The 26,558-nt window shown below is 43.5% G+C and overlaps 1 protein-coding gene across 5 annotated transcripts in view; it reads left to right on the forward strand.

The window, feature by feature from the left end:
• The first annotated feature begins 20,856 nt into the window (after window positions 1–20,856).
• Window positions 20,857–26,558, forward strand: part of LHFPL6 (LHFPL tetraspan subfamily member 6) — a 241,414-nt gene continuing 235,712 nt past the window's right edge. Inside the window, exons 1-3 of one of the 5 annotated variants that reach the window (XM_048215730.2) lie at window positions 21,215–21,477; window positions 22,004–22,082; window positions 22,450–23,019. In XM_048215730.2, the coding sequence (XP_048071687.1) occupies window positions 22,635–23,019 (385 nt within the window). In that variant the 5' untranslated portion in view covers window positions 21,215–21,477; window positions 22,004–22,082; window positions 22,450–22,634. The other 4 variants (XM_026493181.4, XM_048215731.2, XM_048215729.2 and 1 more) reach the window with 4 other exon arrangements.

Genomic DNA, 26,558 nt, shown 5'->3' on the forward strand with positions numbered 1-26,558 from the left:
TTATGTCTTCTGTTAGAGCCAGTGACGAATCAACAGGCTAACCGGTTAGCTTGTAGGGAAGTAAAACCAAATCCCAACTTGATTCCCATCACACCAAATATTTCAGTGTATATTTCCCACAAATATAACCATGATAAAAACATCAATTTCAGGAAAATGACATTAAAAATGGACTGGTGCGTATATTTACTGACTGCGTGCTCACCATCACTGCACCAAGTCCTAGTGGAGGACATCCACCAGTGCAGGGAGCGGATGAAGTGGGTGAAGACTCTGGAAGACTTGCCCGTGGTGCTGATCGGGAACAAGGTGGCCTGGCCATGTGCACTGTGGTACAGCGTTCCCTGCGTGGAGCCATAGGCCAAGAGATGCTGGGACAGCCACTCTGGTTCTGGCGCTCACTCCAGCTCAGCAACATTCCGGGACCCCCAGGACAGGTACAACCCAGCGGCCCCCAGAGCTGGCGTGGAGGACCACACACCCTCTACTCACTGGGTGAGAGATGGGGCAGCACAAGCTGTGTGAGCTGAGCCCATCCACCAAGCAGTGGCGGTGCCTGCTCTCCTGAGGTTGCTGCACGCCCTCTGCAGTCCTGCTGGACCTTTGTGCCCCTCCCCTCCGGCCCAGGTACTGGGTTAGCAGGTGCCAGACGCAGGGAGGAGGCAAAGATGAAGAAAGACTGACGGTAGGAAAGGAAGGAAGTGCCGCCGGAGCCGGGCCAGCCCAGAGACTGGGGACAGAGGTGACCACAGACCCTCCCGTGGATGCCTCCCACGGGCTATTATGTACTGTCCCAGCTGCCATCAGCCCCCCAAGCCAGTCACTCTCCTCTCAGCCTTGTCTCTCGTAGCCCTTCAAGCATAGGCTGAATCGCAGTAAATCATCTCATAGTCTTGAAAAAGATCCTCAGATTATACTCAAGTTTCACCAAAGACATAGTTCGGAATCTTTATTTCTCAAGTCTCGTTACTCTCCTCCAGTCTGGGACCGTTTCTCCACCTTTTCTAACTGTTATGACTTTGACATTTTGGAAGATTATAGGCCAGTTATTTTATAGAATGTCCCTCAGTTTCAGGGTCTGTGTTTCCTCGTTCAGTATGCATTATTGGTAGGGCTATCGCTGTAGTTGGTGCTATGTTCTTATTGCATCTTATTAGCTGGTACAGAATTTTAATTTGTCCAATTCACTGATGGCGTGGATTTTGATCGTTTGATTAATGTGCTGTCAGCCAGGATTCTTAGCTGCAATACTATGTTTTTCCTTTTTCTAATGAATAAATGTTTCATGGGAAGTAATTTGAAACTATGTAAATATCCCATTTTTCATCAAACTTTAAACTTGTTTGTTTAGGACTTAGAGTTTTTAATTTTATCCAATCAGTCATAATCCGTTGCTATTATTATTTAGTTTTATGCTCAAATTGTCTCAGACTTGGCCAGTGGGCGGCCATCCAAATGGGATTCTGTGTCGTTTTGATACAATTCCATCTGAGTTTTTGCTTGCTTCCTGTCATAATAATACATTCAGGCTCATCTCATACTTTCCCTGCCCGCATTGATATCTACATATCCATTTACATATGTTGAAAATCATGAGTTCACATCAATCTTTCTATTTCCAGTCAACACCACAGGGATCATTTTAGCTTTCTGCCTTTCTGTGATTATAACTCCCTTCTCAAACCATAAGAAACTTGGCATCCACTATCCCTAATATTACTTATTTGTACAATCTGTCCTGTGTAACCTAATAGGAACTGGGCAAAGGGTTTAGACAGGCCATTCACCAAAGAGAATATCTAATTGCCACGAAGCATTAAAAAAAAGGCACTCAATTTCACTAATAATCAGAAAATGCAAATTCAAACCACAGTGAAATCTTACATACCCAAGTGGGTGAGGATGGAGAGCACAATATCACTTTATGTTAGTTAGGTATATTTTTTATTTTATTTTTTATTTTATTTTGGGGCTTGAAACTCATGACCTTGAGATGAAGACCTGAGCTGAGATTGAGAGCCAGAAGCTTAACTGACTGAGCCACCCAGATGCCTCTATCCTGGTCAAGTATTAATTAGTACAACCATTTTGGGAAATATTTTAGAATTCATTATAAAACTTGATAGAACAATTCCACTATTAAAGTACATTCAAAGAGTAATGGATCTTTGTAATGAATCAAACTGAAACTACCTGAAAGTCCATCGACTTCTGAATCCATGAATAAATTGTGGTATATTCATACAAAGAAACATTATGCATTGATAAAAAGGAACAAACTCCAAGAGATATCCAACTACACAGATTAATTTCACAAACATAACATTGAGCAAGAGAAGAATGACCTTAAATGATGGTATCATATGAGGCTTTACAGAAGCCAGAAAGAACCAAATGTTGACAGAGGTGGTAAAAGTCAGTTCGAATAGTGCTTGCCTGCAGAGGTGAAGGAAAGAACTGCGTTCGAGGAAGGGCAGGGGGCATTTCTGGAATGCCAACATCGTCTATTTCTTGCAATTTTGTATAGACATATTATATTTTATAGTTTAAAGATGTTCAAAAATGGGCACCTGGGTGACTCAGTTGGTTAAGCGTCTGTCTTCGGCATGGGTCATGACCCCAGGGTCCCGGGATCCAGCCCCACATCAGGCTCCCTGCTCAGAGGGGAGTCTGCTTCTCCCTCTGCCTGCTGCTCCTCTTGCGTGTGCTTTCTCTATCTCTGTCAAATAAATGAATAAAGCTTAAAAAAGAAAAAAAAAAGGAATGAGCTGAAAGCAATGAAGTGATGTTAGTTGAAAAATACACCTAAAAGGCAAAGGGGAGAAACCAAACAACAACAACAAATGACTTGAGAGAAATACCCGGATCATGAAATACAAACAATATATAAACATCTATTTTTTTTTTCCTAAAGTCACCATCCTTTTCCCAAAATGCTTTGACAATGGTCAGTTCTCTCCCTGTTTGGCTCTAAAATTCTTTGCCAGGGGACGGGTTTCCATAAAAGAAATTCAGAACAGAAAAATATTCTAACGATGAAGTTAATCCTTGAATAACTTGAAATGAGAATTATAGATGACCCTCCTGAAAGACTCGAATATTGCCTTGATTATTTCTTAAATTACCAAGTAGAAGCAATTAGAGATTCATTCAAGCACTGAGATGTCGAGCAGAGAAGCATCTAGATAAGAGTAGGTGGGAGAACAGAGGAGGATACTTCCAGAGAAGGAAATAACACTGTCATATCTACTCACAAAACTAAATACAGGCAAAATAATGAGAAAGAGTGTACTTTCTAGACTTTTCAATTCCCCATGTCTAGTTTGGGGTTCCCTTCTTTTCGTCCTTTTATAAAGAAGTTAAATACTCTGAGGTAAGGTTGCCCCCATGTTGCTAAAGACTTTTCCCAGAAGTCCAGCCCCTCCCCCATCCTATTCTTTGTGGCCGTTTCTCATTCTTTCAAGTTCCCTCTGTTGAAATCCTAATGGATTGACATTATCCCTCTCACTGGATGCATTTTAACTAGGACTCTGTGTCTGACTAAGGAGAAGACTGGATATTGCTCTTTAGCTGTCAGAAGAGATACATATGGTGGGGCTTTTGTATGAAGTCCATTTATGAACTTCATCTACAAGTAATCCTTGCCTCTTTAACATCTTGGCATCTGAAAACTGGAAACTAATCAAGGAGAAGAACATTCCGTCAAAGTGAGACAGTCTCCATCTTTTTGTCTCAAGATTTATGAAAAGAACAATGCCCACTGGAACTATCATTAGACGTCAAAGTCAAGGACTGCTCAAAATCAAGTCATGAAGTAGAAGTTTTAATTTTAGAACCTAACACAGCTTTTGGTTCATTCTTATCCCAGATTAGTTCCTCTCATCTGATATGCTCTGTTCAGTTTTTTCCTATCCTCACAACTTATCTATCCAACAGTTGAAAAGGATCCAATGTTGGGGTGACTGGGTGGCTCAGTCAGTTAAGCAGGTGGCCCTCAGTTTGGGTCATGATCTCAGGGTCCTGGGATTGAGCCCTTCATTGGGCTCCCTACTCATCGGGGAGTCTGCTTCCCCCTCTCCCTCTGCCTCTGCCACTCCCCCCACTTGAGTGCACTCTCTCTCTGTGTCAAATAAATAAATAAAATCTTCTTTTAAAAAAAGGGTCCAATGTTATCATTTACATTAAGGTTTACATCACTAATAATAACTTAATGCGTTACTTTCTAAGAGATATTTGCATTTTGAATAGAGAGAACTCTTTTTTAATTCAGAAGAAGAAGGTTCAGCCCTGGAATTGCCGAGATCAGCTCCAGATTGGAGGACAAATGTCTCTTCTCCAAAACTCTCAAAGCAGGTTTATTTTTATATTAATCTTGACATATTATTGAAATCAGAGGCTGCAAACTGGCACACCTCGGCCAAATTTGGGCCACATACATCTCACTTAGCCAGCAGAGAATGTGAACTAAATCTAAACCAAAACTTAAAACCTAAAAATTTGAATGAATTTCCAGCTTCCCTTGAAGAAGGGGAAGAAGAAGGAGGAGGAGGAGGAGGAAGAGGAGAAGTAGAAGAAGAAGAAGGAGGAGGAGGAGGAAAGAGGATGTTCGTAAATACTGACATTAAATTTCCACAAGGCGACAGTCATTTGGAACAAAATAGTTCTGCCCCTTTACATGGGCCAAGAATTTCCAGGTTTGCCACTAATTCACATCACACCCTTGTTTCCACGCAAATACTGAGGTCAAATGTCACTTACTATTTATCACCAAATGCCATTTTGCTTATAGTAGAAAAAACATCAGTTTCTTTGGGTTTCCCAAAAATAGAAAAATAAGAGACTGTGAGGGCCACTTGACTTTTCCTACACTCAGGCCTACTTTTCCCATGTATACTCATTTGCTGGTCTCTGTAGACGTTTGAATTTGAGATTTTTAAGTAAGTATTTTCACATGCCTACGCACATTGAGCCATTCAACCAAAAATAAAAATAAAGGTTTGAGGATTAAACAGATTGGATAGAAAAATATGTAAGAAGAGGTGGGAGAGTCATTTTATATATAGCTAAAATACGAATGTGTATTTCTAATATTTATTCCCCCTCCCCCCAAAAAAAGAAAAAACAGTGTGAAAAGTGCTAGGGAAGTACAGAGGTGGAGGAATGTGCTCCCAGGATGCAGAGGGGAGCCTGGGGGAAGGACTGACAAAGTAATTCTTGAGCCAAGCCTTAAGGGATGAGAGAGATTTTTCTTGGCACAGAGACTTTTATTACTTTGTGATGAAGTCTAGGAGTAAATATTGGAACTTTGACTTATTCTTTCCCTTTTCCATTTTTTTCTTGTAGCATTCATCACAATTTTCCACACTTAGGTCCTCACACCGAGGGGGCAGGATCCCATGGATACATGAAGTCTAACAATGTCAGGTCAATCAGTCACGCCCAACAGAATCAGTTCCATTAGAACGTAAAGCTGACAAACTTGTGGGTGTAGAAATAGTCCCGCGGTTGCGCCATGGTACTGCTTCTTCCTCCCTCTGTGACTTTGAGCGGGATGAAACTTCTCCGAGTCTCCGCTTCCTCCTCTACATGTTGTAGGTGGAAAAATAGCCTCTCTCCTGTCTTGCAGAGCTGCTGTGGGAGTGTAGAAGAAAGCATATGAAAATCCATTTTCATCTGTGACGTGTTCTTCAAATATAAGGTGTAATCCTGAAAGGTGTCCAGCCTAGAAATGGACACACAGAAGGTACTTGAGATGTTTTTTAAAGTAAATTTGTTGTTGTTGTTTCGGAATACTGGGAAATTTACAGAAAATTTGCAAGGAGAGTTCAGAGTATTCCCATATACCCCTCACCCAGTTTCAGTTTTCTGCTAATGTTTTCATCTTACATTACTGTGGTACATTTGTCAAAACTAAGAAACCAACATTGGCACCTTAGCATTAACTAAATCCCAGATTTATTTGGATTTCTGCGAACGCCCCTTTTCTGTTCAGGATCCCCCCCCAGGAGACCATATTGACTTAGTCATGTGTCTCCTTCGTTTCCTCTCGTCTTTGACAATTGCTCAGTCTTCCCTTGTTTTTTTTGTTTTGTTTTGTTTTTTAATAACTTTGGCAGTTTTGAGGAATATTAATCAGGTGTTTTGTAGAATTTTCCCCAGTCTGGGCTGGTCTGCGGTGATTAGACTGGGGTTGTGTGTTTGGGGAAAGAATACACAGAGGTGAAGCACCCTTTCCTCACATCATATCAGGGGTCTCTGGTATCCACACGTCACTGGTAATGTTCACCTTGACCACCTGGATAAAGTGTCATCGGCCGGCCCTCTCCCACTGCAAATTACTATTTTTTTTTTCCATTCTATACTCTATCTTTGTGAGTCACTGAGTCTAGCTTGCCCTCAAAGCAGTGAGAGAGGGGATAAATTCCACCGCCTGGGTGGGGGTGAGAGTGTGTCTACATATCTTATTTGGAATTCTTGAGGAAACCGTATTTTTTGAATCATCAAATAATAGAAACAATATTGATTGATGTGAGATTCATTTTTTAGTCTCTACATACTTAACCTCTGGTAAGAATGCTAAGATTAGACTTTTAGCCAACCGGCAGGCAATAGGCGAGGGAATGAAGAGTCACTAAAAACCTACAAAACCCGCAAACTAGAAAATAAGCCTCTTTATCCCTGAGCCTTAACTCTAACTCCAGCCACGTCAGTGCCAGGCAGCAGAGCTTCCTAGTGCGGCTAGCCATACTCCAGGGTCACCAGCAGATGGCGCGATTGAGCAACAGCCAGGCAGTTCCCCCCTCTACCCGGCCTTTGCCTAAACAGTAAACTTGTGTAGACCAAAGAAACAGTGTGCTGTATACCCTTATTTTAATTCTGCCCTGGAAGGATATTTTCAAATTTTAATAATAAAAATAGCATTTATTTGGTTTCTGAAAACTGATCAAGATAAAACGGTGTCTGCGGTTTCTACAGCAATTCTAAAGTCTGAAGTCTCTTTTCGTGGGAACAATCTCTTCTCTTCATGTGTGTGTACTCAGATGTCAGGCTCTATTCTCACGATGGTCAACAATGTGAAGAATTAGAAGGTCACAGGTATTTTTGCAGATGAGTATGCTTTGTATTGTATCCACAAAGGTCATTGCTGGGATTGACGTACGTCAGGAAGGGTTATACCACTTATGAGCTGATGCTATTTAATAAGGATTTGGGGATGGTATTAACATGCCTTCCCTATAGAACCCAAATATATATATGTCCCCACTAAGCCGGATTGTCAAGATAGACTCAGGTGGGGAAGGAAGAAGGAAAGAGAGAAGAGGGAGGGCATGGTGTAGAATTGGACTTGATTAGAGGAAAGAAAATAGACATACAGAATCTAGCTCTGGGGGGCTTTAGTCTCAGATGTCCTGAATTGAGAGAAAATGTGTATTTCTACGACATCCCCGTTGTTTAATTTTCATTAATTTAATGTATTGAAGTATCAAAGATTATTTCCATTGGAAAACTTTTGGGGACTACCATTTTGTGGTATCTTATACCGCATACTGATTGAATTTTGTAGAGCATCAAAGTTGGGGTACATTTTGACAATTTTATTTATATGAAAAACTTGGTCAGAATCTGTCTTCTCTTTTGAAAGAAAGTGTGGAAAACATAACAGATTGTGTATTGAATAATCATGTTTAAAAAGAAATCTCACTTTAATTTTTATATAGCAATCTATCTTAAAAAGGCAGACCTTTTTTTATAGGTTTAAATGTGTTGGATTATTTGTTACTGAGAGAATTCTACTGAAAAGAAGTCTCAGTAAAATAATGGCTTCAATCACTTCTGTTTATTAAGCAGTGACTATGTGTTTGGCACTGTGATAAGTACTCTACATATATTATCTCATTTAGTCTTTAGAATAACACTATGGGAAGGTATTATTGTTTCCATTTTACAGATGAGCAAATTGGGTTTTAGGCAGGCTGAATAACTTACTTATCCAAGGTAAGAGAACCAGCAAATAACTAAGCCCAGAATCTGCCTTCTCTCAATCAGAACATGCCTTCCTCCCCATAGGAGGTATTTCTTTTCTTTTTTTTTTTTTAAAAGATTTTATTTATTTATTTGACAGAGAGAGAGAGACAGCCAGAGAGAGAGGGAACACAAGCAGGGGGAGTGGGAGAGGAAGAAGCAGGCTCACAGCGGAGGAGCCTGATGTGGGACTCGATCCCGTAACGCCGGGATCACCCCCTGAGCCGAAGGCAGACGCTTAATGACTGAGCCACCCAGGCTCCCCATATAGGAGGTCTTTCTTTCTTTCTTTCTTTCTTCCTTTCTTTCTTTCTTTCTTTCTTTCTTTCTTTCTTTTTCTTCTTCTTTCTTTCTTTCTTTCTTTCTTTCTTTCTTTCTTTCTTCCTTTCTTTTAAAGATTTTATTTAGCTATTTGAGAGAGAGAGCACGAGAAAAAGGGCGAAGAGAAAGGCGGAGAATCTCAAGCAGACTCCCTGCCAAGCGTGGAGCCCAAAGCAGGGCTGGATCTCATGACCCTGAGTTGGACACTTAACCGACTGACTGAGCCACCCAGGCACCCCCCCCCCCATAGGAGGTATTTCTATGGCTAAATCAAATCCAGATCAATCCTGCCTTGGTGGCAGCAAGTCATACGCTGTATCTTATACTTCTATTGACCTTTATTATACATCAACACGTAATCCAAGACACTCTGGAAAACATCTAGACAAAACCAATACCAAAACAAAACAACAACAACAACAACAACAACAAAAAACCCCTCTTCTCTTTCATATAAAAGAAGAAAGGCAATTGGAATTAGGTCCATTACCCTTTGTTATGACCCCTAAAAGGGTCTTGGTCTTTGCATGCTCCTTGGCAAACTCATTGTACCCTGAAATTCATGTTACAAGGGTAGGTCAGACTTCTACTATAGGTTTGAACGTGGTGGATTTTGTGTTACTTAATGAATTCTAAGAGGGCAGAAGAGATATTCTACAGCAACTGTCTAGGGAAAGGACATGATTCCAAGCTGATGGCTTAGATTAATTTGTCACATTGGAAAGCTTGACATCAGGTTGTTCTGGCATTACCCAGCCCTGGTTAGTGCAACTGAATTGTTATTAAGGCTTCAGGGCATTATTTTTATAAAAGTGTAGGAACAAGAAATAGGAAAAAGTTAATCCCTGGCAGAATGGTGCATCTTTTCACCTACACAGCTGCTGGGGGTTGTTGAATCCTTGAGACGTTTACCTGGTATAGTGTCGGCCAACATGTTACAGCAGAGCATTTCCAGATACTGGCCTGATCGACTACTGATAATCATGTTCTCAGTCTCATTACAAAACCAGGCAGCTTTTTTTTTTTTTTTTTTTTTTTCGGAGGAGAACACAGCAGCCTGATCAGATCTCTCTCATTTTACAGTGTAACTTCTTCAAGGTCAAGTGTCAATTTAACAGCTAAACCCAACCCAGAACTGCGCGTTCCGGACTTCAACCCCCGTGTTTAGATCTCCTGTTGGAGTCTGCGCCCCTCCCTTTTCTGCCTCTTCACAGACAAAAATGAAGGCGAGGAGCATCCGTCAAAACCCCATGTTTATTCTCTGTCTCTTCTGTTTAACTCAAAGCTTCTCTGAATCAAGGAAGCCCCTCTTTCCTTTCTTCCCTGCACCGTAATTGTTTTCTAAGCAACACTCAGGCTCAAATAAGACTTCGAGGACTTTGGGATCAAAAGAAGGTGGTAAGTGAAGACTTAAAATTAAGCAGTGAGTACATTATACATAATTTCTGATTAGGCACAATGACCATGAAAGAAACAATAGCCACATACGTAAAAACCAAAGAAGAAAAAGAATTGCATCAGCAGGGAGTTTATAGCCAAGATAGAACTCGGGTTTCTCTTGGCCTAATGCCATTTTCAGTATACCTATAACTGAACCACGTCTGCTCCCACGCTAACGTGTGAGGAGTGGACACACTGGGATGCTAGTCAATTTCTAACAGAAAAGTCACACAAGCTTGGGCTACAATCTAATTCACCCATGCGTATCCTAGAAGAAAAACTACGGAAGGTCCAGTCTCTGGTTTGCTGTCTTTCTGCCACTAGGAGTCCTCTGGTATAAAGAAATAAACCCTTAACATTCAGGAAAATCACATTCTAACACAAGCATGACCATTAATTCAAGATCTAGCCCTAACTAAAATGAGTAAGTTAATTGGTTCATTTCAGCTCAGGCAAGTGGTCAGAGGACAGAGAAGAGCCTGATTAGGCAAAGCCATGGCCTTGGTAAATGGGCCATGACACTGCCGACATCTGGTTCATAGTCGGGTCAAGATCCAGACTCTGAATTTGAACCCAGGTCTTTGATTCCCCATGTGGTGTTCTTTACACAGCTGGACACTCTGGGTTTTGATGTTGATTGAAGCTGGTTCTGATTCTTCTTGGCAAAGATACACTTCTTTTTTAAGGCAGCAGAGTGGTGTATTTTCTATATTCTTTCTTAAACCACAAATGTGGGCTTTTTATTTAAATGTTTTGGCCCAAAGGGTGTCTAAGAAGTATGGAGCTTGTGGTAAATGGATGAAAAGTTGTTTTTAAAGCAATGGAACATAGTCTAATAATATATCTTAAATAAGTTTGTTTTATTTTTTTAAAAGCAGACTGAGGTTTGAACCATGAACACCAGAGGAAGGCTCAAATCTAAGTCCCTGAACAAAAGAACTGTTTTTTTTTTTTAATTGGGTCCCAGGGAGGGGGGATTATCACAGTGCCTCTGGCTGTGATCACTCCCAGAGAATGAACACCAGTGAGACGAAGGAGAAAGCCGAAATGCTTGAACAACACCGAGAAGAGACTTAAGTTTCCAAGGGCAACCTGAGAAAGAGATGCTACCTGGTTCAGAAAAAGTTTGGGGCTCAGGAAGGGGCAAATGAAGGCAGGTCCAGGAAGAGGGACCCAACAGGCCATGAAAAATGGCTGTAGATGGTAAGGAGGTAACAACCCCTGTGAGGCTCCCCACTGCACGGGCTCTGGGATTAGGAGGCCCAATATTTCATTCGTTGGCAGTCCTACAATGCCACCCCCTCCCTGGTCCTCCTTGAAGCCTTTAAAAACACTGCCACCTAGTGGAGATAAAGACAAAGGACTTTTACCGCTTGGGGTTACATACACTTGGGGTGAGGCAGGTGTGTGACCCACAGCTTAGCAAGAAGAAGCGAGAGGGTCCCCAAGCAATTTGCAGAAATAAGTAGAGGCCTCACTGGATATGGCTTTCAGCTATTACAGAAGGGCTCAAGAGAAGGTTGACCTCAGAACATGGGAAGGGAGCAGAAAAGAATCTAGTAGAACTTCAGAGCAGATCTGCATTGTTTTCTACGACATTCCTGACACGGGGAATGGACACCTATCGTGCTGCAGTTCATGAGTTTCTTGAAATGTATCTTCCCTTCAGGGACAACTCCTATCCCTCCTTACTCTGATCTGAAATATGTTTCTTCATAAGCTTTTCTGTCCAGTGGGTTGGATTTAGTTATTCTGTGTTTCAAAGAGCTCATTCAGTTGATAATTGCCTTCTGCTTCTATTAAACATTTTAATTCTGGAAGTGATTCTGGTTATTTCAGGCAGATTAGGAGTATATAGATAAGCCGAAAGAAAAAAGTCTCTTAGTTTTACCGTACTTTAATTTTGATAATGTATAAATAATTGCTTATTTCAATTACGACAGTAAAAATTTTACCTACACCAATCAAGGAGTGTTTGATTTGGTTAATAGATTTGTAGATATCTAAGGATGTCACAGTCTGAACTTCCAGTTGTAGAATGGAAATGTTTCCAAGCATATCCTAAAATTTAGCGCCTTTAAAAAACAGAGATGTATAATGTAGTCTTTTATTTTTTTTTAAGATTTATTTATTTGAGAGAGAGAGAGAGAGCACAAGTGGGAAGGGCAGAGGGAGAGGCAGAGGGAGAGAATCTCAAGCAGACTCCGTGCTGAGCAGGGAGCCTGGCGCGGGACCTGATCCCACGACCGCGAGATCATGACCTGAGCCGAAACCAAGAGTCGGATGCTTCACCGACTGAGCCACCCAGGTGCCCCTGTAGTCTTTTTTGATGATATGACGATATCCTATCAATCATGGTATCAAGTATTTTTTATCAAGTGTTATGCAGCACCTTCTGATCACCTCATTGATGAGAGAGGGTCCCCCACCCAAAGTAGCATGAGATGGTGAACACCTGGCACCTGGCACTGGACAGATGGGATGAGAGTTTACTGGTCACATGTACTTACAGGCTGGGGGAGGATGATCCCGCACGGCGTGCAGAGCCACACTCGGGTGGGGTGGTACCTGGGAGCAGACTGAACCAGCAGCGGCAGTGGGAGGCAAGGTCTGTAGTAACGAGAGGGGGAAGTGCCCTCAGTTCCCACAGGGGGATGCGATTGACTTGTTTGAATAATTCTGTAGGCTGGAAGGGAGCTGAAAGCCGTTAGGTTGAGGCCCCGGGGAGGTGCAGGTGATCTGGCTAGCAGGGAAGCTAGTCAGGGGAGCAGCCTTTCCTTCTGGGTGCCAGGCCTATCCGGCAAGTGTATGGGATTCACAGCTAGGCCTTTGTAGCCTACAGAGGCCAAGGGTATCAAGGCAGCCCATGAAATTTTAAGCCTGACACTGTAAGCACCTGCTATGAGCTTAGCAGGATGAGTAAGGTGGGCCTTGAAGAGCTAAGGATCGAGTTTGCATACACATCCACAACCAAAGAATTATAATGCATTGGTTTTTTTGTTTTTTTAAAGATTTTATTTATTTATTTGACAGAGACAGCCAGCGAGAGAGAGAACACAAGCAGGGGGAGTGGGAGAGGAAGAAGCAGGCTCCCAGTGGGGAAGCCTGATGTGGGACTCGATCCCAGAACACAGGGATCACGCCCTGAGCCGAAGGCAGACGCGTAAGGACTGCGCCACCCAGGCGCCCCGTGTAATGCATTGTTGTAAGCTCTGTAGTAGAAGAGGTATACCTTGATCGGAAGCATGGAGGAAGGACTGGCTAGTTGCCTGGGGCACTTGAAAAAGGCATCCTATCAAACATCAGTTATGAGAGTGGGTTGTTACTGTAGGAGCTGACAGAGGGCTGGGAAACACAGCCCTCTCTCTGTTCCCTGCACAGAGCGAACGGCTCTTTGACTGCTAGTCCTTCTGTGGACATGCCCTTTTCCTGGCACACCACTCCCCACGGAGTCATGTCTGAGCCATTGGAGCCATATGTTCCCATCCCTCACCAGACATGGCAAGAACCCTATGCCTGTGCCTTTGAGGTAGAGGACCCAGCAGTGCTCTCTTTCTCCCTGGAAACAAAGCAAAACAAAGCAAAACCAAAACAGGACGGTTGTCTTCTCTCTGTCTCTCTCTGTCTTTCCCTGCCTCTATTCCTCTCCTCCCCACTCCCCTTCCCAACCCCTTCCTCTTTCACCCTCTCCCCCTCTCCTTCCCTCTTCCTCCTTCCTCTCTGTCTTCCCTCCCCCCTGCTGTTATCACCCCCATCAACACCTCTAATGTCTGCTGAAATGGTTGATGCTGTAGACTGCTCTTAATTCTATTTTTATTCTTGTAGCTTCTGCTTCTTGTCACCTCGCCCATGTTCTTTAGCTTTTAACCCACAGGGACATTGATCTTTAGAAGACGTAAGTAGCCTAAGAGCATTCTCCTTTCATCCACACGTGTACATGTCCTCTAGCTGGCAAGGCAACCAAACACAATCTTTGACAGTTCAACGCACTGCTAACGGCTGAAGCCAGCTCCTGTCTTCTCTCCCGACCCCATTAATACAGACCTGGCGTTGCTGCTGTATTGGTCACAAAATAGTCGTATTTAATTAGTATTTCCACATGCTTACGTTCAGTTTGTGATAGTTCATACTAGGATCTCTGACAGGAGCCAGTGAGTAGCACATTTTTTTCTCCGATGCAATCTGGACAAATGGAGGGAAATAAGTGGCAGATGGAGACCGAAAGGTCGTGGTTATTACTGATAGAGGCTCGAGTGGAGGATGCAGCTTAGCAAGGGGCAAACGGGTTGCTAAGTGGGGCCCAGAGCTCAGCAGATCTGCCAGCTCGCCCAGGCTCTGCCTCTCTGGAGTCCTGCCCTGTGTGGGAGATTCACACATAAGAGAAGGGCAGCTCTAACAGAGCACACGAAGGGGGTTCCTCCCCCAGCCTCCAATTACCCCGGCTGCTCGGATGAGTGCAGAGAGACCTGGTGCATTTAAGAAAAATTTCTCTGGGGGGCGCCTGGGTAACGCAGTCATTAAAGTGTCTGCCTTCGGCTCAGGGCGTAATCCTGGCATCCCAGGATCGAGTCCCACATCAGGCTCCTCTGCTGGAAGCCTGCTTCTTCCTCTCCCACTCCCCCTGCTGTGTTCCCTCTCTCGCTGGCTGTCTCTCTGTCACATAAATAATAAATAAAATCTTTAAAAAAAAAAAGAAAAGAAAAATTTCCTGGAGGAAAACTAGAGAATTGGGGAAAAAGCATTTCTCCTCTACCATTTCACAATGGCTGTAACGTGAAATGATGTACTTCAGAAAAACCAGTGTTTGTTAACCTCTCTTTGTGTTATAATACTAAATTAACCGTTTAACTTTGGTTTTCTTCTCTTAGCTCATTCTATTAGTATATTCAAAACTTGCGATGCATCTTATTTCAAAGAAGGGGGGATTTACAAATTTAAAACGCTGCAGAAGCACATCTTGGTGAATTCTCCCAGAAGGTAGGAGTGACTGGTAGCAAATATTATTACAAAAAAAAAATTCTTATCTCTTTCTATTGAACTCATTATACTCTTCTTTCTATATATTCTGGGAAAAATTTTAAAAACCCATAGACCATAGTCATAACACTGAAAAAGCCTGAGACGATTCTTCATACAAAAAGAAAAAAGAAGAATTTAAAACTAGCAAACGCATGACACTGATTCAATATTAAACATAATTATGTACTACTTGAAAATGCTTACCGGGTCATTTAGCGAAAAAACATATAATGTATTGTGGACATTTTCCATTTTGATGGCTTAATGTGAAATATTTGCTATGTTAAATGCGATTTAACACTTCGCATTTTTTGCTTCTTATGAATAAGTTAGTGATTTAAAATTTGTATGCTGCTTTAATTCATAAAAGAATAATATAGAGAAATTATATGGCACTTCAGATTGCCAAAGTAGTTTGCAAACTTTAAATGAATAATGCAGACAGCCCCCCTGGGAGCAGGCCACGGACTCTATGCACCTTATTTCCATGAGAGTTCCTGGGGAATACAGTCATACAAATCACTATGTTTAGAAATTGTACATAACTAGACATACACAATTTCTACAAGGAACGGGGGTCTCGAGTCTATCAAACACATGACAGAAAGCTCGTAGAAAATGAAATAGGCAACCCTCCTATAATAGGATGTTAGGGCAGCGAAGGTAAATGTATGCGTAACCACGTACGCAGAGAGAAAGAGCCTTCTAAAAGCAATACATGATCTCACTCAAAGGCTACTTGAGATGAGACCAGGAAACCTGAGAGCTCACTTGTCTTGTGAGATTTTTTCCCCTCTATATAAGATGGACACAATGCAGTAAAATACCATAGCAATACCCATTTAAATGTATCTTGAGAAGAGATTCATGGGGCGCCTGGGTGGCTCAGTCGGTTAAGCATCTGCCTTCGGCTCAGGTCATGATCCCAGGGTCCTGGGATGAGCCCTGCATCGGGGTCCCTGCTCAGTGGGGAGCCTGCTTCTCCCTCTGCTCCCCCTTCCCCCGTGCGTGTGCTCTCTCTCTAATCAAGAAATAAAATCTTTTAAAAAAGGGAGAGAGATTCACGAAGGGCAAGTGTAGGTCAGGAATGAGCAAAGGAAGGAAATGGCAAAAAGAAGGAACTCATAATGATCACCAATTGTTTAGTTTACACGCTCTGTCCTGAGAACTGAGATCAGTTTTCAGCTCGTGGAGCCTCTCTTCAGAGGTTCCACTGCGTCTGTGGAGGAGCAAATGGCATATTCTGATAGAGAGCTGATAAGCTCTAGGCCAGGAGCAGTTAAAGAATCTCTCTTCCTGGGCTCTATTTACAGCCTCACTTTGTTATGCCCTAATTCTCTTTTACACCCTACACTTGCCCGCATCTCTCTCTTGCCTGTCTTCAGAGGTCCTTCTTGTAGCAGGTCATTTGATAATGCTGGGAATTTCTGCCTTTTTTAATTTCTCAAGGTTAAGTCTTTAAGGGCAGGTATTTTGTAAACTGTGTTCACGGCTATTCCATGTTTCTATTGCCAGATTTTAAGAAGGGTCTTCACCTTCTCCAGCACATGCTATAGACGAGGAATGCCCACCGTAGCCACCATGTGGTAGAGAAAGAACCATCCCCTAGCACTGTTCTGTCCTTTCTTTGCTCTGCTTCGTGCCCCCTCACTCTGTGTCTAATCCACTTGACCATGGTGCTGGCTCCCGGACTGCAAGAGAACAGGTCATTTCAATAGTCTAGCGGGCTCATGTTTGTTGCCAGTAATGGGGACTTCAACAGCTAAGGGTTACTGATCTCACCCAAAAGGTGTCTGAGGATAATAAAGCAGCCAAGTGAAAAGACCGAGGATCCAGACTCTTGACGCCATTCTACTCCATCGTTCTTAGCGTGTTGGCTTGTCATCATCATCATCTCATCTCATGCCTAAAGAATGGCTTTAGTCATGTGCTTCTAGGTTCCATCACATCTGTTTTCTGGGCTGGAAGAAAGAGGAAGAGGATGGAGGGGGCCAGCACCACTCCACTTCCTTCTCATTGGCCAGCACCATCACAAGGCCACTCAAACTTCAAGAGAGGCTGGGGAATGGAGATTTTAGCTTTCACTGCTTCTATTGGAGAGAAAGAGATAGAAGAAGGGGGTTGGATATGGGCACTGTGTCAGCTGAACTGTAGCTTTCATCACAAACGTCAACTGAAGAAGTCCCTTTCCAAACTCTCCCCAATGGTCAGAAGTGATTGATTCCAAGGTGTTTCCTTTATCCTGCTATCATACTCCTTCCATAATTTTACATAGCACACCCTATTTGTTTAAAAATTAAATACACACTCTGTAGGCTGCACTGCAACAAGGATAATAATCACAATGATATTGATTTGTTCATTAATTCCCTCAGTTAATGTTTAATTATTGAGTATTTATCTTTAACTGAAAAGCACTTGGATACAATGCTGTGTTCCCCGTCATTGAGCATATGTCTTACCTGTACGAAGCTTTATCGATTAGGAATGCTTTCAGCTACTACAAGCAGAAGATTCAAATCACAGTAATTTAAACCATATTAACAATCTATAATTTACTTTTAAAAAAATTCAAAAGGAGGTGAGTAGCTCCACCATGTTAAGGTGCTGGGATTATGTCTCTGTGATTCCCCTCATGGTTGTAAGAAGGCTGCCACAGCTCCAAACACCTCATCCTTCAAGAATGTGTCCAAAGAGAGCCATTCTCTTTTATCAGAGAATACAATCTTCCCTGAGGCCTCCTCGTGGACTCTTTGGCTAAAAGGGTCATGTGGTCACCACCAGCTTTAAGGGGGGGTAGAAGGGAGGTATTTACCTAGTGAACAAGGAGAGGGATTTGGGAGTCAGTCTTGGATAACGAACCAAGAGTGTTGTCATAGATGCTTTACAGCTTCATGATCTCAGCTTATGACTCAATGAGACTACTATCCAAACATATTAGAAACTCAAACCTGGAATAAGAGGTATAAGCAGCCTCTGCTATGTGGGAACTTCTGGCTGGGAAATAATTTAAAGATCCTTTGAAGGTGCAAATTTAATACAAGGGTTTTAAAGATATTATAATGCATTTTGCCTGTAAAGTATACATGCAAGAACCCAAGGAGTAATTCAGAAGATTTTATAGGTTGGGAAGATAATTCCATGGTGGAAAGAGAAGAGAAATCAGGATACATGGATTCTAGGCTCAGCTTTGGTTAACACACCAGAAGGATTCCGAGCCTCTGCTTCCTCAACTATAAAATGTACTTGAATAAAATCAGATGACTCCTAGACTCCTTCTCAAATATATGAATTCTTCTATAACCATGATGCTAGAAGTCGTGAGCTAGAAGAATGTTAAAAACCACCTATTACAGGGGTGCCTAGGTGGCTCAGTCGGTTGAACATTGCTCAGCATGGAGTCTGCTGGAGATTCTCTCTTCCCTCTCCCTCTGCCCTTCCCTTACCCCCTCTCTTGCTAAAATAAAATTTTTAAAAACCATCGATTACAACCTCTTTTTACAAATGAGAGAACTCAGGCTCGGAAAGGTCACCATTTGTCCAAATGCATTCATCTAATTTAGAAATTTGAGTCCTAGTATATAACATACTATACTTTCACAAATAATAATAGGGCATCCTAATAGACCTTTAAAAAATTTAAAAATTCAACCTCTTCTTCTATCTTTTTCATTTTAGGCAGAATCTCTCCAATAGCATTTTACTCTATTTAATAGATTGCAGATAGTGAGTTATTTTAAAGTCCACATTTTAGCTGTAGCGTCTTGGGGAAAGTACGTAACCTCTCTATAAAATAATAATTACACTTTTTTCATAGTTTTTTTTCCTTCTTTTTTGAGGACTAGATAAAATAATCTAATAAGAAAAGTTAGTATAGGGATCGACACAGCAAAGATGTAATCCCACCATCTACCGCAGTGCTTGAAACTCCTCCAAACTTGAGGAATGTCCTGAACGGATTTCCCCAGCAGGTTGGGTGGAGGGTGAGTCCAAATCTTACGATTGTAATTGTGTCTTTATATGGTTCTATCTTCCACCTTCACATTATATAGATCTGAAAGCTCTGGGTAATAGCTAAGGGCGTGGCACATAACTGGAATTCAGACCCATAATTTGAGCCATCACGGAGGTCAGTAACCAGTGATTTGTATGAGACACTTTAAATCACTTCAATCAGGGATTCTGAACCTGGGATTCATGGACGGGCTACAGGAGAAGAGGGAACCACCTGACATGTCACTGAAACGGGTTTTCTTAACCTCAGCACTATTTACATTTTGGGCTAGGTAATTCTGAGGGGCTGTCCTGTGCCTTGTACAGTGTTTAAGCGGCATCCCTGGCCTCTAACCACTAGATGTTAGGAGCACCTCCTTCCTCATGAGAATCAAAACATCTCCAGGAACACCTGGGTGGCTCAGTCAGTTGAGCATTCGACTTTTGATTTCGGCTCAGGTTACCATCTCAAAGTCATGGGATTGAGCCCGAGTTGGCGTCCGTGCTCAGCAAAGAGTCTGCTTGTCCCTCTCCCAGCTCCCCCTGTATGCTTTCTCAAATAAATAAATAAAATCTTTAGAAAAACAAGAAAAACATCTCCAGACCTTGCCAAATGTTCCCTAGGGGGCATAATCTCCCTTCCCCCCTTGAGAACCGCTATGATAAAGCTAAATATGTCTGTGTATTTTTTTTTTCCGGAGAGGCTTATCATTCTCACCATATTCTGAAAAAGTTCCATATGACCTCAAAAGGGTTGGAAGCGATTACTCAAATCCTTTCACTATGATAATGAGAGAACACATATCTCCCGCCGTAGTTGTGGGAAGAATGTATACACCATTATGGCTAACTAAAATGATGCAATTTGAAAATTTCCTATGAAATATTATATATACCTACCCACTTATTACTTCTAACTACTTTGAAAAAGCACTTCACAGACTGTCTGGGAAGTATCTGCTTCACATACCGCTATTCCCAGACGGCGGGATTCTTAAAATACTGTCTCCAGCAGAGACTCCCACAGTCCTCTACTCAAAGTAGCACTCAACTTCCAAAGGGTGAGCGCTAATGACAAGCAAAAAAAGAAATCTAATGGTGGTATTGATTACAAGAGTGATTGGATGAAGAGATGGAAGGGAAGGAGGGGGAGAAGGGAGGAGAGGGAACGACAGAGAGAGAGAGAGAGAGAGAGAGAGAGAGAGAGGGAAAATACAATGGCTTGAAAGAGGTTCCCAGAAAGGGTATCTCTTGGGAGAGGCTCGCTGTCTAGAAGCCTCCCCCTGCCTTCTCCGGGCATGTCTGGAAAGACGCTTGCCAGGCAGAATCCCTGAGCCTTAGGCTTCCCGCTCTTCTCTCTCAGTCCACATGGGCTTTTCTCACTCCTTCCACAGTGACTACATCCCAAGGATCTCCTCAGAGCTCCAAAGGGTCACTTTAGCCAGTTTTAAGGCCCTCCTTTTCATCTACACCTCCGGTAGGAGACGGGCGCTTAAACCGCAAACCCCAGACCCAGAGAGGCAACCAGGGAACGTGTCTGGTCTTCAGCGGCCCCTCGCGAGCACCGAGAGGACAGGCAACTTTCTCCCCTACTTCTCGGTCTGCGTGCCTCCCCGCCGTCGCCACGGCGGGAGTCGCCCCGAGGGGAGGGCAGGAGGGGGGGCTTGGGCTCGGGCTCGGGCTGGGAGAGCCGCCAGAGCTGCCCCCGGGGCGGGCGGGGACTCCCGAGTCCCGGTCGGCCGCGCCGCGTCCCCGTTCCGCGGGCCGTGGGTCCCCGGGCGCGAGGGGAGGGGACAGGAGAAAGAGGAGGGCCGGGCCGCCGAGGGGAGGAGGCGGTGCGTGCCTCGCCTGCCAAAGGGAGCTCTGTTCCTCTGCGTGCGAGCCCGGGCGCCCCGCGCGTGGCCACCGCGCTCCTCCCGAGCCGCCGCCGGAGAGCGCGGGCAGCAGGGTCTCCGCGGGTGGCGGCGCAGCCCGGCCTTCGGGAGACCCTCCGCCTCCGGCCGGACGCCGCTCTCCGCCCCGAGGCGGGCCCGGGCTGGCCGCGGCTGTTAGGGACAGCGGCGAGGAGGAAGGACGCTCTTCTGCGCCGTGGATGTTCCGCCCGCGGAAGACAGCAAGTTGTGTGCGCGCCCCGGCCGCCGGCCGCCAGCCGTGTGAGTAGAGCGCTGGCCGCCCGGCGCCGCGGGCTCCGCTCTCGCCCCGCGCCCGCTGCTCCCCCGCCGCCGGAGTCGGGCTGCCCCGGGCTCCGGACTTCCTGAGCCCGGCTGCGCGGTCGGCTCTCTCTGCCGCCGCGTCCGCTGTCGGCGGCTGCCTCCGGGGGGTGCTGCCTTCCCGTGCTTTCCCCTCCCTCCGCGCGGGTAGGCTGGAAAATGCCCCTCTCCCCCTTCGGGGCTCAGGGATCACAGGGTGTCGTCCAGGGTGGGGCCATTGCGAGGGGCCGACTATGGGCTTGGCCTCACCTCGGGGCGCCGCTCCCTAGCGGAGATGAGGGCCTTCCTCCCCCACCAGGCCGCCCCCCCAGCCGGTCTCCCCCAGCCTCATGGCTCAGACAGACCAAGTTCAGCGGCTAACGCTGACGCTGACCGCAGTTGACAAGATTTATTTAAAAAAAAAAAAAGTAGTTGAAGCTCCCCTGGAGTGACACACTGGACTGGAAATGGGGCGGCCGGTGGAGAGGAAACGGTAGGGGTGAGGATGGGGGGTTGGGTAAAGGGAGAGGCTAGGGAGAGGGAATTTGCCGGGGACATTGAGAAGCTGGAGTTACAGGTTCTGGGAATGGAACTGTAGGGTGCATGGGCTCAGCTCCTGTATTCATTTCTTTAGGGAAAGTGTGGGAAATGGTTCAAGAACTCCTTTTGAAAAGAAGGGAGGGGTGGAAGTCAATGCGTAGTTGAACTATTTGAGTGGGGTTCCATGTGGAGTACTGGCGAGTGTGGATTACTTTTCAGATTAGACAGGACAATCGTTCAGCGGGAGAGATAGTCCTAACAATTTTATTGGAACCAGTGAATCCGAAGGAAGTCATACACAGTCTTTCCTTAGAAAGAAGGTAGTTAAGACTGAATTCACAAATACTACTGAATGAGTACAGGGAGTACCTAACAGTTCCATCCAGTCTATGTGCCTAGACAGTCTGTAGTATTTGTTGAATTTATGATGCTCTGCCACGGTGAAAATTACCCCAGTTATTTTGTTTGGGCTCATGCAGAGTTAATGCACCGAAAGGGACACGGAAAAGTTGCTACAAATTATGAGCATGAACTTGCAAGGCGAATAAACAAACCATGGTATGGTTCACTTTATTTTAATATTTGGAATCATGTTTACTGCCAGTAAAAATGCTACATTACTTTTACTGCGAGCATGTGAAATGAATTCAGTGAGTTGGCAAATAGAAGCCATGCATTTCTTTAAGTAAATAGCTGTCAGAGTTAATTTGGGAGCATTTATGGGAGATAAAGACATGAAAAAGCTTTGAGCTGGTTGGACAAAACTTGAATTGTAGAGAAGTTTCTAGAGAGAATTAGTTCTTCTCACTTTTGAAGTGTTGGGCCAGGTTTGAATGTTGATTCGTTGAGTTGCAGCCCGGCTGAACTGGTGTTATCGCTTCTCTAAAAACATTGAACTTTTTAACGTTTATTATTGTTTTGCCAGGGACCATCGTCCTTACTACAGAGGACAGGAAGTTGATGGCCAGGAAGACTGAAGATCCCTTCTGTTACTAGACACCCCCCATTGCAGAACTGTGGACTGCCTGCCATTCCCTGGTGGTTTCACATCTTCCCTCGCTCCTGCAGTCCCAGAACAGTTACTTTGGGGCCCCATCGCCCTGCTGAAAGATGGCATCCAGCCTGACTTGTACCGGGGTGATCTGGGCTTTGCTCTCCTTTCTTTGTGCTGCCACCTCCTGTGTGGGGTTCTTCATGCCTTACTGGCTCTGGGGATCACAGCTGGGCACGTCCGTGTCCTTCGGTACTTTCCGGAGATGCTCCTATCCGGTGCATGATGAAAGCCGGCAAATGATGGTGATGGTGGAGGAATGTGGGCGCTACGCCTCCTTCCAGGGCATCCCCAGTGTGGAATGGAGGATCTGTACCATCGTGACGGGCCTGGGCTGTGGCCTCCTCCTGCTGGTGGCTCTCACCGCCCTCATGGGTTGTTGCGTGTCCGAGCTCATCTCCAGGACGGTGGGAAGAGTGGCTGGAGGAATTCAGTTTCTGGGGGGTAAGTGACTTGTTCAGTTTGACTCGTTTCCTGGAATCCCAAAGCAATATTGAAAGTTATGTTCCGGTCGTCTGCTGAGATCCTTATAATTGGTGCTTGGAATGCTCTGGAGAAATAGACATGGGATGGCTTTGGTGATAGACTGCCCAAGTCAAGGTTGTTGTTGTTGTTGTTGTTTTTACCAGAATTGCTTTACAACTTTAAGAGATCTTAATTTCTGTACGTCATTGGCCTGCTAAGTACAGCCTATATGAGGCGGTCACATCGAGATTGTTTATAACGTAGTAGGGGAAATGGTTTAGATCTTAGAACCTTCTGTTCTTCTTCAACAGTAAGCAATTAGATCATCTGTGTCTTACTAGCATCTTCAGGTCTTCAGAGATGAAAAGTAGAAAAGGTTTTTGAGTCAACATTGCTCTCCTAAGACTTTAATACTCTTTGGAGGGTATAAAATAGACCCTTGCCCAATCTTAAACTATATTTCTAAATAAATGATTACTGTTTTAAATGAGAGATCCGTTTTACATGAACAACTATGGATTTCATTCTGCTACAAATACAGGTATAGGCTGAATTACCTTGTTAGGATTTAACTTTCCTGCATGCTCTTGCTGTGAAGAAAAAAAAAAAAAAGCAAATACTGTGGCTTGTCCCAAATGGACTGGAGAGTCTCACTAACACCAGAAAAGGTTTGATTTTTACTTGGATTTCCTCCAACAAGTATTACTTCAATATCTCTGGTCATATGGTTTTAATTATACTTTATATATTTTCCACTGCGCTTTTCACCTCCATTCGTCAAACTGACGGGCTGAACTTGTCTGATTTATGGTCCGTCCTGGTAAAATATGACAACCTGTAGATAGTACAGAATGAAGGGACATAGGAAGCCAGGAAAACATATAAAACCTATCTGTAACTTCATTACAAAGTAAAAGTCTGTTCCTCTTCCATGTGAGGTTTTCTTACAAGTCTTTAGTGAAGAATCCAGAAGAAGAATCCAGAAGAAGAAAAAATAAATTAAAATGGATAGCTCTCAGATAGACTGTATGTTGGAGAAACCCCAACAGATGATTGTAGGTTATTTAATAGAACACTTTCAAGTAACATTTTGAATAAGGTTTGTGTTTTAAAACAAATGACAAGAGTTGCTTACAGTTCTTTATTCCTTTACTGGGTGTAATGTTGTTCTCATCTGTGTTTTTCCCGGAAGTTCTGCATCTCACTCTGCCCTAGGAGGCAGCTAGGGGGACTTCCACATCGAGCTAAAGTCATGCGTGTGATATATATGTGTGTGTGTATATGTGAATATATATATTCATATAGAAATATAGTAAAACGATTAGAAAACACAAAGAGGTTGTTGAAAGCTGAGATATAAATCCAGAATTTGAAAACTTTTTGATACCACAGATTTCAGAAATAGAATTAATGCCAGGAGTATTTAAAATTTGTTTTTCTTTAAGAATAAATTTGATTTGCTGTTTGTGTTTCATTTGGCTCAGGAAAAATGCTTAGGCAGTTTCTTTTTCTCCTCTTATGGTACATATTACTTTCCATTTTTCCTTCATTTTAGGGTCGGACTGCTATTATTTCTGGCAGCACAGGAAAATGCTTACAAAGAAAAATCAGTTTTTATTGATTATCTTTAAATGTATAATGAAGGAAGGCAACAGGAAGTGAATCTGAGACCCGTGAGATTTATGCTTCCCTCTCTAAACTCTGTATAGATTTTTTGGAATGATACAGAGCTAAATGTTCTATTTTAGAGAAAACTCAAGGGGAAAGATCACTGGGGAAGTTATGTATATTTTTAAAAGGACCTTTCCCCCCCTTTGTACGTGCTTTTCATGAACTCTGCTTGGCAAGAGTCACTGACATTAAGCTAAGGATATAGTTTATTACTAGCAGTTGATATTCTCTCCTTTCTTGTATATATTTCTCCTACCTGGCAAAAAATAATTATGAACATAAAGCCTAAAAGAGCTTTTTCTGATTTGAACCTCTTGAGGGCACAAGTAAGTAAATACATCCCATTACTCAAGATTTAGAGTAAATTTAGAATGAAAAAATAACTCGAGTTATGGAAAAGGTTTTGAAAAATCTGCCACTCGTCACTATTGCTTAATGGTAGATGAGTTGGAAAAGAAAAAAAAAAAAAGCTTCCAAAAGAATTCTTCCCGTTATTCATTCCATAATTGTTTGGGGTTTTATGCATAAAAACTTAAGCGGTCATATTATTTTATGAAATTTTTCATAAAACGGGCAGGTTTCATAAAGACTGCAAAATACCAAGCCAGCGAGTTCTAGGAGTTCCATAGCTGGCCATGCTCCAGAAATATAGTCAACATAGAGCGTACTCTGCTATAAGGCGGATTCTCTTCCTAAAAATGATTCACCCAGAAGGGTTATGTTTAGCTAAAGTTAGGGTTGCTCCAAAAACAACAGGAAGCAGGAGAATGGCAAAGTACAGAGGCGTCCTGCTACCCCTGCCTGCTGTGCCTGGGGTTTGCACATATGCTGTAACATCAGGCAGTAAAGCCCCTGCAGTACTTTGGAACTAGTTAAAGGACAAAGTGTCAACCTTAATTTTGAATTGTCTCGCTATGGTTGGTTAGAGGTTAAAATGTCACCTGTCAACTGGCAGAGCAAGGCAAGACAGGACTGTTGCATATGACATTTGCTCCCCGTAGCGGAGGACTTCAAGGAATCAGTGACTTGTGCTCTTCTTGGGGCACCTCGTACAGAAACTTTCATTGCCACATCTCCATCCTATGTTTTAAGTCATGTTTCTGTCAGAATTTTTGAAAACTGGCCTTGGTTGAGTTTTACCCTCAGTTGAGTTTTTAAACCGCATGCAGAGAGCCTCGGAAATATAGAGTGTATAATAAAAATGGGTCCGTGCCTATCGGATGGTGGTGGTGCTAGGAGAAAACAGGTTTTCGTGTTGGGTTTGTTTGTTGAATAGAAAATTATGTGCTTTCAAGTACCGCTGTAGTCATGAAGTCCTTCCGCAACATTTTTAAACCTTAATATCACACTTTCAATGCATGTGTTAGGGAAATGCCTTATTTGCGTGCTCTGTAAATAAAACACGGGACAGCGTTGTGAAGACAGATCAGGTCTGCCTGTAAGTTCTATAACTGGTGCTTGTGAACGTCAGGGTCTGAGTGTGTCGATTTCGTCCCAAGAAACAACTGCTGCTGCTTTAATAAAGAGATGTGGAAGGGAGGCCCAGATTTATACGATTCCACGTTTAGCTTGAATATGTATCACGTATATGTATAAAATGGGTAAAGAGTGCTCATCAGTAGCGAACAGTGACCTTTCCAGTTTGGAAGGGGTTCTGTTCTAAGAAGCCAGGGGAGACCAGCTGCTCAACTGATTGATAGTTAAGTGCTGCTGAAGATAGTAATGATGACGGAGTGTTTCTTTGAGCATCCCCTGTTCTGTGTGCTGAAAGCATCACTGTCTTTCCAGAGTCCCTTCACGGTAGGGTCCCACCTGGACCTGTCTGTCATCCCTTTAGGATGGGGGCT

This window comes from Ursus arctos, unplaced genomic scaffold (genome assembly GCF_023065955.2).
Source record: "Ursus arctos isolate Adak ecotype North America unplaced genomic scaffold, UrsArc2.0 scaffold_10, whole genome shotgun sequence".
NCBI classification, from domain to species: Eukaryota; Metazoa; Chordata; class Mammalia; order Carnivora; family Ursidae; genus Ursus; species Ursus arctos.